Source organism: Neodiprion lecontei, chromosome 2, assembly GCF_021901455.1.
Source record: "Neodiprion lecontei isolate iyNeoLeco1 chromosome 2, iyNeoLeco1.1, whole genome shotgun sequence".
NCBI lineage: Eukaryota > Metazoa > Arthropoda > Insecta > Hymenoptera > Diprionidae > Neodiprion > Neodiprion lecontei.
The window spans coordinates 23,881,553-23,895,887 of NC_060261.1; the positions used below are offsets into that span (position 1 = coordinate 23,881,553).

Consider the following 14,335-nt stretch of genomic DNA (forward strand, 5'->3'; position numbering starts at 1 on the left):
GAAAATAAAAATGCACCAGAATTCCGTAGTGCTGAATTTAATATCGGTTCAATATCCCCAAATCATAGATCACCATCAATAATTATAGAATCAAAAGATCTCAAACACAAAAATGGAAAATTTTTAGTAGATACAGGATCTCAATTAAATTTAATAAGAATAAGTGAATTGAAAAATCCAGAATCGATCGATGCCTCGATTACTTACGAACTTAATGGAGTCTCAAAAGTTGACAAACCAATAACATTAGGAAAAATTAAAATCAGGATTAATAATACTCTCGGAGAATTCAATGTAGTTTCACAAGATTTTCCATTAAATTATACAGGTATTATAGGATCAGAATTTATGCATGACAATGACGGAAAGATCGATTATCGAACAAAGTCCGTGACCCTAAACAAGATCAACATACCGTTCTCAGAAACAGAAAGCGTACTGCTGCTGGCCAGACAGAAAACCGCGATGTTTATTCGAGTCAAGAACACGGAAATTTTAGAGGGTTACGTACCGCGCTTAGATACGCAGGAAGGTATATACATAGGCGAAACCGTTGTTTCAAATAATAATGGAATAGCTTATTTGTACGCGATTAACACACTGGATAAAGATGTTGAAATGGAAATTCCCGTAATTCCCTTGTACCCTTTCGATACAAGCGTAGACGAGGATAGTAATAGCATAAAATGTGAAACTTTAGAGCACGCGATAACTCGGACGCGAGGAAACCGCGCTAATGAAGTATTCAATTTATTGCGATTAGACCATTTGAACTCAGAAGAGCGCAAAGCAATTGCTCTCTTAATCGATGAGAATGCTGACCTTTTTCACATCCCCGGAGAACCCCTGCGAGTTACTAACACATGCACGCACCGTATACTAACCACAGACGAGATACCCGTCAACACCAGACAGTACAGGCATCCTCCTTTTCAAAAGCCAGAAATTGAGAAACAGATCACAGATTTATTAAAAATGAATATCATAGAACCATCAAATTCACCGTATAATTCACCACTATGGATTGTACCAAAGAAAGAAGATTCAAAAGGAAATAAACGATGGCGGTTAGTTATGGATTATAGAAAATTAAATGAAAAAACGATTGGAGACGCTTATCCATTACCTTTAATATCAGACATACTCGACCAACTAGGTGGAGCAAAATATTTTTCAATATTTGGCTTAGCCTCAGGATTCCATTAAATTGCTACGCATCCAGACGATAAACATAAGACAGCATTTACAACACCCCACGGACATTACGAGTTTAACCGAATGCCTTTTGGACTGAAAAACGCACCAGCAACCTTTCAACGACTTATGGACTTAGTTTTACGGCGCAAACTTGAAGTTACAATCGGACAAGTGCGAATTTCTTAGAACAGAAGTCAAATATCTAGGGTATATTATATCAGCTGACGGAGTTAAACCAGACCCAAAAAAAATTGAAGCTGTAAAGAAATTTCCTGTTCCGAAAACCACGAAGAATGTTAAAGAATTTTTAGGACTATCCGGATATTATCATAGATTTATTAAGAACTTTGCTAAAATCGCTAAGCCTTTGTCAGAATTAACTAGCAAAAATAAAAAATTTGAATGGAATTCTAATACGCAATTAGCTTTCGAAATCTTGCGCGATAAACTTTGTGAAGCACCTATACTACAATACCCTGATTTTTCGTCACAATTTGTAGTTACAACAGACGCATCTGGTTTCGCAGTAGGAGCCATTTTATCGCAAGGAAAGCCAGGCGAAGACGCGCCCGTCGCGTATGCTTCTAGAGTTTTGAACTAGCATGAAAGAAATTATTCGACAACTGAGAAGGAAATGGTGGCAATCGTTTATGCAATTAAAACTTTTAGACCATATCTCTATGGTAGACAATTTACATTGTTAACCGATCACAGACCGTTAGTATGGGTAAATTCTACGAATGACTTGCGCCTAAACTGAACATCGAAGTTATAGAAAAAATTATACCTAACAGTGATGTAAACCGTATGCCAGAACCCCGACGTACGACGAGACAGCATAGACCGACATCTAAATACGCATGTTACAAAGGTTTAGGAGGCCACCAAGGCACCCATGCAAGTAAACCTTCAAAACCCAAAGCTGCGAGAAACAAAACTAGCAGTCCAAAAATCAGAAAACAGGCAGTGGAAATTTCGCAGACTCCCAAGACTCCAATTTCACTTGAGAACGTTAACAAAGAATGAAGACGATTTATCTTGACCTTGGAGATTTGTTGATTAATGTTATTCCTGGATATGAAGGTCACAACTCAAAACACTTTTTTATCGTGTTAACGTTTCGGCCCTGGTGGGGGCCCTCCTCAGAACATTTTATTTAAATATCTGTCACGAACAAAAATAAAATAATGTACAACTAGGTTTTAACAAAATTAGACATAGTGGTATAAATAATATACAAGGATGTTTGAGCAAGTATAAAAGAGGAATTACCTAGTATGAGATGACACTTCCAATTACATAGAATGCGTGTTGGTAATTGATGAATAAATAGAAACAATAAAAACAATAAAAACAAAAACCGAAACACACTGCGTTCGCGACACGTAATTCCCACGAATTCATATTTGTTGTTAGTTTGGTAAAATGAAATAAAACACACCGCCGTTATAGGTTGAGTCCAGAGCAACATAAGCACAGGTGGAACGTCCAGTGTGTAGTGGGGGGAGGTCGATCTCGATAGTTATCAGAGCAAACGCAGAGTCAACGGGTTAAAAGGAAACCAAAATTTTTGTTAAGGAGGTAAAATCGAGAGCAAGCTCAGTCGGTAATGGACAATTACAATGGTCGTATCACAGAGGTGTAAATATTACTTAGATGTTCTATGTCTTGTTTACGGTTGACAGAATTGGGATGTGCAACAATATTGCACATTTCTAACAGTAGCCTATTGTAATACAACGGTTCGACGTCAATAATGCTGGCTTGAGAATAATTAAAAGAGTTGTCGAAATCGATGGCATGTCTCGTCAATGCAGTATAATTATCCTCGTGTTCATGGATATTGCGTTTATGCTCGGTTATCCTGGTGTGTAGTTGCCTACTAGTTTGGCCTATGTAAGACATGTTGCAATGGTTGCAAGGTATTTTGTAAACTACACCAGAGCGCATACCCAGGGGTAAGGGGTCCTTACCCGAATCAAACATCGAGGATAGATCATGTGCACATTTACCCACAAATTGAATTTTGTACTTAGAGAATGTTCTGTTGAGTGACTCAAACAACCCAGCAACGTATGGGATGGAAATATAGCTTTTTTGATTGGTTTGTGTAGTAGTTACATCGATATTATTGTTAGGGCTGGTCGATGACAAGATGGAATCGTATTTAAACTGTATATGTTTGTTGAGCAGGCGAGGTGGATAGTCGTTTTTACTTAGTACCTGCTGAATCAAGGACAAATTTTTTTTGTGATATTCCATACTTGAGAGTCGGATCGCTCTGTCAACTAAGCAATTAATCGTTCCAATTTTGTATGATCTGGGATGGTGAGAATGGTAATTTAAATACCTTTGTGACCAAGTAACCTTATGAAACCAATCAGTTTTAATGAGCTGGTTATCATTGATGATCAGGACATCTAAAAAGCTAATTCGGTGATTAGACTCTAATTCAGAGGTTAATTGTAGTCTCGGATGGAAACTGTTGAAGACGGAAAGCATTTCTGCAACTTTATCCGAAGGGACAGCTGTAATTATGTCGTCTACATATCTGAAAAAGAATGAAGGCTTGAAGTCCAGTTTGTTGAGACAATATTGTTCAAGATCATCCAAAACCAAATCCGACAAAATTGGAGAGAGCGGTGAGCCCATCGGTAAACCATAAGTATGAGCATATATGTTATGATTAAATTTAAATATGGCAGCCTTAAAACATATGTGCAATGCTTTTAAGAGTTCGTTAAGTGGGACCGGAATTTTGTCCACCAACTGATGCCAGCGCTGTTTAACAGCGTTGATTGCAAGATCTTGTGGAACATTTGTGAACAATGACACAACATCCAGCGAAACTAAAATATGATCAGGTGGGAGACGAAGGTCCCTAATAGCATTCACCAGAGCAAAACTATCTCTTACACGTGACAAGGGAGGTACGATGTTGTTACCTATACATTGACTGAGGAAACGAGCCAGATTGATAGTCGGGCTATCAGTGAAAGAAACTATAATTCGTACCGGTGTATCCGGTTTGTGAATTTTCGGTCGTCCGTAGGCTCTAGGTGGTAGGCAATCAGTTTTTGCAATATGACGTCTAAGTTGATCAGAGATGAGTTTGCTTTTAGACCAATCCGTTGTTAGTTTTTTGACTTCTTGTTGCAAGGTACAGGTGAGATCGTATCTAACAACTTTGTAAGAGTTGTTGTTAGAGAGTTGTTGCAACATTTTATCCTCGTACATTTGTTTGTTCATCACAACAGTCGTGTTTCCCTTGTCCGCCTTCAAGAAAAGTAAGTCCTGGTTGTTATTTTGAAAGATCTTAGTTTCTTTAATTTTGTGAAGGATATTCTTGTCAGCGTGAAGGGGAGAAGGAGTGTTGATGAACTTTTTTATAGTGTTGGTAAAATCTTGGCAGGCCGTATTAATTACGTAATTATTTTTGTTCGTGACAGATATTTAAATAAAATGTTCTGAGGAGAGCCCCCACCAGGGCCGAAACGTTAACACGATAAAAAAGTGTTTTGAGTTGTGACCTTCATATCCAAGAATAACATTAGTTAACAAAGAATCTTCGAAAACATATATAACTCCAGATCCTCAGAGCCAACGAAATCCGATATCGATAAATATTTCAAACGCTTTACCAGATCTAGATGCAATAGTAGAACCTAATGATCCACAGAATTTAGAAGATAAATCGATTGAAATAAGTAACCTAGACAACGTATCAGATATCACAGTATCTGATGATTCGCAAGCCTCAGTAGAATTACCAAGACAAGAATCTACTAATTTGATAGAAACTCGAGACAATTTATAAATGAGAAAAGATAATTATCTATGCTTCATTTCCACTAACGGAATAGCGCTAGGCGAGATAGGTAAATTTTTAGATGAAAAAGGATACTTGAAAAACATTAAACCAGTTACAGAATATCAGATAGGACACGAATTATATTGGGAACACCAAAGAAACGAATAATCGCATTAGTTACTCAAGAACATGAACAAGACACACCTTTGGAAAATAATTATTACGATGCATTTGTACATTTGAAACAGAATATGGAAGATTTGAATATTAAAACAACAAGCATATCGCAAGGTAAAAGTGGAATCAACGATCTTGGATGGATTAAAATTAAAAATATCATTAGACAGGTATTCGCCGGAACACAAATTATCATAACGATCTGTAAAGACAAAATTATCATTCCACCTCCAGATATTAGACTCAGAATAATACAAGAAAATCACGAATCTCCGATCGCAGGACATAAAGGTATCACGAAAACGTATAACAGAATTCGACAGAAATATTTTTGGGATAATATGAAAAAGCAAATAGAAGATTTTATAAAGAAATGTGTCAGCTGTCAAAAGAAAAAACTAACGCGCATTAAAACTAAACAACCTATGGTTATAACAGACACATCTGCAGACGTATTTGACAAAGTAGCGCTAGATATAGTCGGACCCTTCGAAACATCCCCAAACGGTTACAAGTATGTATTGACCATGCAAGACAATCTTTCGAAATTCAGTTTAGCAATACCGTTAGTACATGCAACTGCTGAAGATATTGCAGATGCATTTTTGAAAAACTTTATCTGTAAATACGGATGTCCAAAAACAACATTAACAGATCAAGGAGCAGCATTCATTGGTCAAGTAATGAGACGAGTTGCAAAAGCATTCAAAATCACACAATTCAAAACTACGGCATTCCATCCTCAGTCAAATGGTTCTTTAGAAAGAAGCCATCAAGTACTTGTAGATTATCTAAAACATTATTTAACGATGAATGGTTGTCTCACGCGACATTTTCTTACAATACAAGCAGACACGAAGGGACAAACCACACCCCATTCGAGATAGTTTACGGACGGAACGCCCGTATGCCTTCAGAATTCCCACCCCTCGACGAAGTTTTGACCTATGACGATTATGTAAAGAACCTAATGCTTAAAACTATAGAAATTCGAAGTACAGCACGCGAAAATTTAGAAAAAGTTAAAGCCAGATCGAAACAATATTACGACAGAAAAATAAATCCAGTTGATTTCAAAATAGGACAAAGCATTTATCTAGTGAAAAATCAAAAGACAGGAAAGTTAGATGACAATTACAAGGGACCGTACAGAATCACAGAAGTATTTCCAGAAAAGAATGATGTAGAAATAGAATTAGAGAAAAACAAACGTAAAATAATTCATTGTGACAGAGCAAAGATAGCTTATTAATCAAATTCAAATTTCAATTACTCGGATTGCTGATGAAGCATAACAATTTTTCAGATAATCATGGACGCGACCTTACGCAGATTGCTATTCATCGGAACACTCTTGATACTTGCCATGCGGCCAGGTAATAGCTTTGTAGCTTACGACTGTGGAGCACCATCGATGAACATTACAACATTATCATTAATCAACATCAAAGAATGTAATATTCCGATTTCGAACCCAGTTGCAATAGATACAAATATACAATTACTTCAAGTAGCCGAATTTTCAAGCGTCAAAGTAATCCAATGCAAGGTAGAAATTCATAGATCAGTATTCCATTGCGGTATGCACTCACATACATCAGCTGTCTCATATGGCGACATCGAATACATAGACGAAATATCCCGTGACGCATGCAGAGACCTACACTACGCACGCTCATACCGAACTCATAGACAACTATTCACACAAATACGACTGAACTCAACGACATCGAGACCTATAGTCCTAGCCGGAGATGTAGATAACTCAGGGAATTGCAAAGGAGAACACTTTTCCGATCACTATGGAAGCTGGAACGATGTCGTAGCTTACGGACAAATTTTTATCACATTACAAGATTATGAAGCTACGGTAAATATACAGAGAAACGAAATAATTCTTAGATCCGGCGTACGATGTGAATATTCATCAGGGAACTGTATTGACGTAGAAGGCGGTAATACGTATTGGGATATAATCCAAGCAGACAGATGTAGTTTCGAAAAATATTCAGTTCTATATCAAGGTGCAGCTCAGAAAATTAAAGATAATACGATTGGGAAATATGGTCAAGAAATTTGTTCAGTAACAACAAACGATATAACTTTTGCCTTATCAGTTCGCGGAACCTATCCTTTATGCGGATATAGATTAATTAAAACAGAACACCCTAAACTTTTCATATTAGATAAAATGACCGGAAACCTTTTTACGAAAATTAACGGCATAACAGTAAGGAATATGGATATCTTTACATACGTAAATTCTAAACTAATTTATCTTGAAAGACACGTCAGAAATCAAATCATTGCTCTATATAACGACGCCATATTGCAACAGTGCGAATTAGAAAATAAAGTACTACACACCGCACTCTCAACAGCCCCACTAGCACCTGCAGAATTTGCATTCCATCTCATGAAACAACCAGGATATATCGCTTACATCGCAGGAGAAGTAGTACGTGTAGCGAAATGCGTACCAGTGGACGTTAGAACGAGGAAAACTAACGAATGCTATCAAGAACTTCCAATTTTTAGAGGCAACGAAAGTTTATTTATGTTAGCAAGAACTCACATCTTAGTAAAATCAGGAAATCAAATCGAATGTAACGTATTTTTATCACCGATGTTCAACATCGACAATGCTTGGTACAGTACCTCACCTAATTTAATACCTGCAATAGCTCCCGATGAAATGTCTACAAATACAAAGAAATCTTGGAAATACGTTACGCCAGAAAACCTCGCAACAGGCGGAATTTACTCAAACGAAGATATAGAAAAATTACGTGCAAATATAATGTTTCCAGTAGAAAAACCAGCCGTGTTAAATACAATAGCCCGAGAAGCAACAGGTCAAATCTCAGCTGATCACGGATTATCTGTTAATTCACTTATAGATAAAGAAGCAATAAAAAGATCTTTGGAAGAAGCTTGGGGAACAGTTTACAATTTTTTCAATACAGTCGGAACATTCAGTGCAACCTTACTAGGGGCATGGATAACATTTAGAGAAATTAAGTTTTTAATCGACACTCTAGTTCACGGCTACGCGTTACATTTAGTTTACGGATGGAGCATGTGGCTCATCGGTGCAATTTGGGATTCTGTCACAAATCTATTACTACACTTGAGCAAAAGATCGGGAGAAGTTAGACGAACACGAGAACGAAATTCAGAATTAGAAATGCAAACAATCGAGATTACGAATAATACAAATATCTTAGAAAATCAAAGTAATATTGATGCACTCTCAAAACAGTCATCAAAATCAGAGCTGAACAAAACTTCGGAACAAACTCTACCGACACCAAGTGGCTCAGACGGACGTCACTATATTTAAAACAAATAATAAAACCGTTACCTTGAACTTACCACAAGACTATGAAGACAGGAGTCAATCAGGAATATTAGAACAAAATTCAATATACCAGGACAGAACTGACGAACAACCTTACACATAATAATTCGTTTTCTCTTAAAACTAAGACCTGAAAATAACCTACGAACTAACTTATAGACTATCAGGAAGGAAAATAAGTTCCAACACAAAACACGAATCAGGTATGATAAAGTTAGAAGACTCTTTATTTATTTTTTTTTGAAAAATTTTTTTTGGAGATTTTATTTTTTTAATCTTGGGCGTAGACGGACCACAGCCCCCTGGGTGAACGCCACGCCGCGTGGAACCAATCGTCGTGGGGACTATCTTGGCCCCACCGGCCCTCCATCATCCACCTAATTCCAAAGTAATCTATATAATAATCGCCGTCCCACGGCGATTCCGCCAATCTCTCTATGTGTGCCAACTCGGCCCGCAACGCGGCCCTCCGCAGCCGGCGCCTCTTCATTTCCTCGATTTTGATGTATCCAGAAACCTTAAGCTAAAACAATCGAGATAAACCAAACTTAAAACCACACAGTACATCAAAACATTATTCGTAGACTAAACCTACAACACAAACACAAATTTATGTTCAAATCACGAAATCTAAGATTGGTCTAAAACAAGCAAATAATCTAGATCGAAAAACTCGATGATAACAAAACTAAAACACCAAAAACTCGCCTTCAGATCACCCACCGCGACCGACACCTTCGACATTTCAATTGTTTTTTTTTTGCAAATTCTCTCGACGAAACTCAAATCCAAATTTACGATAAATTCTTCAAGACAGACCCTTATATAAGCTCATAGACTAGATCCGACCAACCCCCCAGACGGAAACTGACCAATAATAAAATTTTAACCTTTTCCTACTCTTCAAACAGTGACTCCACCCACGACAAAACCGAAAACACAGAAATTTATACTAGAATCGGAAATATACAAATCTTCAGAAAATTTACTTATATACAAAATAAATCAATCAATCTTATAGAAACGAACAACCTCAGATTACAAAACATCCGAACTTATAGAATAATTCATAGAATATAACATATATATAATGATGATACCAAAATATTACATAGAACTGTAATAATTCATATAATAGCTTATAAAATTAAAATTTTTTTTAATGAATAATCTTAAGTATATTCACTACATATTTCAAACATTATATAATTCATGCCTTAATCATAGAATAATAATTGGCATTTATATCAATATTACTTACCTTGATCGTATATACTCTTAGAATAATCATAATATCAGATATCAAGCACTACTATATCCACTCTAAGTACATTCACTTGCATTTAATTAATCAATATTCTGTTCACTATACTTCACTATTATTCAAGTAATCATAATTCATTATTAATTAAATGTAAATTTAAGTGATTCACAATTTTTATGTAATATGTTATATGATTTATCACGTTAACCCTTAGAAGTAAACGAATTATGGAAACTTCACGTCGGTATAACAGCACGCGCTTACTTCGAGCGAGGACGCTCAAATCTTAACAGGGGAGGTGTTACGTGCCAGCCGGTATCCACGGCGGCGCCCTCTCTGCGCCCTACCTGACCAGCGTGCAGTTACCATAAGAGAGCCTTGCGTGCTCTTACCGATAATCGTAGATTAATACCAACACACATAGTTACCATCATAACGTCCAAATTCTTATATCGATAGTTCTCATACGCTAGATTAACCGTTATTTCAACAGTCAAATTCATAACATACATGGTATATATATTTTTTCCCATTCAACCGTAATAACCCAAAATAATAAAAACCTGCAACAGTTAAGATAACCACAAAGCTAAAACACCGGAAACGTGGGAAGAGAAATCACGGATAGCTCACAGAGAAAGAAACCCTTATTCTTAGAATTCAGGATAGCACTCTCATTTTAATGATAATAAGACCAATCAGCGCTTCGCCGCTTGGTTCTCTAAACCAACCACCTCGCGCTAATCCATCACCGAGATCTCACGCACGAACCAGAAACCTTACCCCCAATTATTCCATCATCCTTAACCAATCATCCGAGACCCGCGAGAAACCGCGACTCCTTTTGAACTCCTCCTACTTTCCCTCTAATCCAACCTTTCCAGAAAACAGAATAGAAGAGAAGAACTTCAGACATCGTAGAGAACAGATCAGAACTCTACCGAAATCCTAGAATCAAATCACATCATAATTCATTCAGAACCTCCGAAACTTATTAACAGTTTGTCACTGCGATAGTGATTAACACCGATCTGTACGACAATTGTAAACCTACCATAGAGAACTAGAAGGAGATTGTTAATAAATGTGTAATTAACCCAAGTGTTGTCATAAATAATTATTTCAATCACGCATAGTGATGGTTGCACGAGCCTTACCTAACAAACTCTCAGAATTGTAGGCGAGTTGAACGAGAAGATCTGAGGAGCTGATCAGCGGATTCCAGAGATTAACATATACCAACTACGTAAGTCAGGAGAACAATTTAAATCACGCGGCGAATCAGAATCGACTCGAAACGTTCCTCTCGGAACGTAACAGGGGGTGTCACCGTTAGTGAGGCACACGGCCTTGTTTCCAATCTATCCGCTAGGGGCGCCATTGGCCCGGGGTATGATAGATATAGATATATACCGATAAGATAACCTGCTCATCGAAGTTTTTGACAGTTCATAACTCAGTGTAAAGTGTGTAAACGATGGTAAACGATGGATCATCTACACAAGATCTGAAACTGTCTCAAAAGTTGTGAGCCCTCGCTTGATGTTTATGGATTTTATTGACTTAAACATTTGAGAATTCCGTTAAAATAAAACAATTCTCATACCTCCCATGGAATGCTAGTAAACATCTCAATCATTTTTTATTCGCATCTTTCTTCATTTTTGAGTGTTATTCAGGATTGTTGATGCCGAAAAATCAGCTGTTCTGACCGATTTATGATTGGCTCACCCCGAGGGGGCAGCGCTGCAGACGGCGAAGACGAGAACCACGGTTTTGCCTCATTATTTGAGTCATTCCCCACCCTACTAGTTTCCAGACCTGTATGTAAGACCGTTGAAGACCGTGTCCAAGAGGGACAAGTTTTATTACAGCAGAGATGAGTAGGGAGATCTCCAACCCTCGGTTTTTTGTGTTACCGGCTAGGTTGGAGCGTTGACGTGACACCTAGGTGGCCCACAATCGTCTGCCAGGCATGAAGTTAGGCACGTTCGCAGAGTATATGTAGATATACTCGGTCGATCGAGCAAGTGGTTGCCAATCGCATCCTTGTCCCCGCTCGCACAGATTTTTCCAAGAATGCAAGAATTGGGATTTTTTTTGTTTCAATTATGAATGTCAACGAATAAAAGTATCTCCAGATTTGATAAATTTTGGATTTAATTAGCGGACGCTGAACCAAAATAATTAACCATTCCCAGCCCGAATACTTTTTTTTGATTTTCAATAAATATTATTTTTTTATTGACATGAAAATATGTGACGCCTGGTGTTCTCGAATATTTGTACACGCAGTCTATGGAAAAATATACGAAGCCAGCTCGATAAGATTTGTGCAAAATGTGCAATGGGCAAGTGGTTGGGGGAGAACCATCAGCGAATTCGAAGCAAGCTTGGAATATATATATACTCGCTATATATATATACATAAGAGCACGCGAGGATTGATCAGTCGAAACATGATTGCGAGAGAGATAACTGAAATTTTTCTCTTCCGGGTTACCAAATAATGAAACAAAAAAAAGAAAAAAGGAAAAAAAATCTACACACTCGTAGAATTGATTTTTTTCATTCCTTTTTTCCCTTCTCGGTTATCAAAAATACAAAAAAGAAAGCGGGATTAAGTAAAAATATGAAATAAAAAAACGTAAGGAAAAAAAATCGGTCCACTCTCACTTTCATTTATTTTCTTTCTTCTGAGTTACCCGAAATAAAAAAGGGGCGGAGATTAAGTAAAAAAAAATGGGTGCGTGTACTTATGTACGCGCGTGAGAAGTTATACTTTTTTGGCATCATTAAAAAACAATAAAACAAATAACGGATGTCTTACATTATATTTAAAAATGAAACAGATAACGGATGTCTTACATTATATTTAAATAATCTATTAAATTTTTGTCATGAACTTTTTATTAAATGTTCTATTAAATTTATTTCTTTATTTTGTAAATATTAAAAAACCAATAATAAATATTCAACATTGATAATTTAATAATATTTAGTATTAATTATATTAAATAATGATATTTTAATTTATATCAATAAATAATACATACGGATAACTAACCTCAATTATATTGGAGCACTTGAAAAAGTATTTTATCACAATTTTTTCACTAATATTCACAAATTTTTCGAGACTTAATGAATTCGGTTGAGTGGGCAACTTCATCCTGTTAATTTTGTGTTACAGTGATGCGCGCGCATCTTGAAATTTCACTCTCATCAGTTTTTCATAACGCGCCTAAAGAAGTATAACTTCAAAAAAACGGGATTGAATTTAAAAGAAAAAAATGAGCCGTCACGGGACGCCTGGCAGATGTGAAACATCGACATTATTTTGTAAAATTAAAATTAATTATAATTAATAATCAATTTAAAAAAATTAAAATTAATTAAAATTAATAATCAATTAAAAAAAATATATATAAGTGTTAAAGGAAGCTAAAATAAAAATCAGTATAATTTTACATTTACTGGCGTTAAAACACACCAAATATACGCGTGCTTAATGCACAGATAAATGCACACTTTAATTATAAAAATATAATTAACTTACTGATGACTTGATAGTGTGCCATCGGGTGATTTTGCTTTTTTTGCAGGAGGCTGATCACTTTCACTCTCTAAATTATTACTGTCAGACATTTTATTATCAGAATAATTTGTTTTCAAGTAAAACACAGGTTATGTGTACTGTAGTAAACAAAAACAAAACACTGTATACACTCCGGGAGTAGTCGCCATGGCTTGCGTCGCCACGCCAGAAATCTGTTTTACGTGCGGCTATAGATGTTTCACATCAAAAAAAAAGATTGAACTGCGAACGAACCCGTGTCCCGCATCACTCCACCCTCATGTGGTATTCACTCAGCCACACTACAGCTACGTCCATGATTGCGCGTTTGCTCGGTATGTTTATGGAGCTTGCTTGGAATTCGCTGATGGTTCTCTGGAAGATTCAGTTCGAGAGAAAAAAATTTCCCCCAACCACTTGCCCATTGCACATTTTGCATAAATGTTATCGAGCTGGCTTCGTATATTTTTCCATAGACTGCGTGTACAAATATTCGAGAACACCAGGCGTCATATATTTTCATATCAATAAAAAAATAATATTTATTAAAAATAAAAAAAAAGTGTTCGGGCTGGGAATGGTTAATTATTTTGGTTCCGCTTCCGCTAATTGAATCCAAAATTTATCAAATCTGGAGATACTTTTATTCGTTGACATTCATAATTGAAACAAAAAAAATTCCAATTCTTGCATTCCTGGAAACATCTGTGCGAGCGGGGACAAGGATGCGATTGGCAACCACTTGCTCGATCGACCGAGTATATCTACATATACTCTGAGACGCGCCTAACTTCATGCCTGGCACACGATTGTGGGTCACCTTCGGTGCATGGCCGCCTAGGTGTCACGTCGACGCTTCAACCTAGCTGGTATCACGAAAAGCCGAGGGCTGGAGATCTCCCTACCACCTACTCATCTCTGTATGCATGATAGGGGAATTTGGAAGCT

The 14,335-nt window shown here is 36.8% G+C and overlaps 1 protein-coding gene across 1 annotated transcript; it reads left to right on the forward strand.

The window, feature by feature from the left end:
- The first annotated feature begins 3,839 nt into the window (after positions 1-3,839).
- LOC124293010 lies at positions 3,840-8,528 on the forward strand. Its single transcript, XM_046731905.1, has 2 exons — positions 3,840-3,851; positions 6,492-8,528. The coding sequence occupies exon 2, from the start codon at positions 6,498-6,500 to the stop codon at positions 8,526-8,528; it is 2,031 nt and encodes a 676-aa protein (XP_046587861.1). The 5' UTR covers positions 3,840-3,851; positions 6,492-6,497.
- The last annotated feature ends 5,807 nt before the right edge of the window (positions 8,529-14,335 follow it).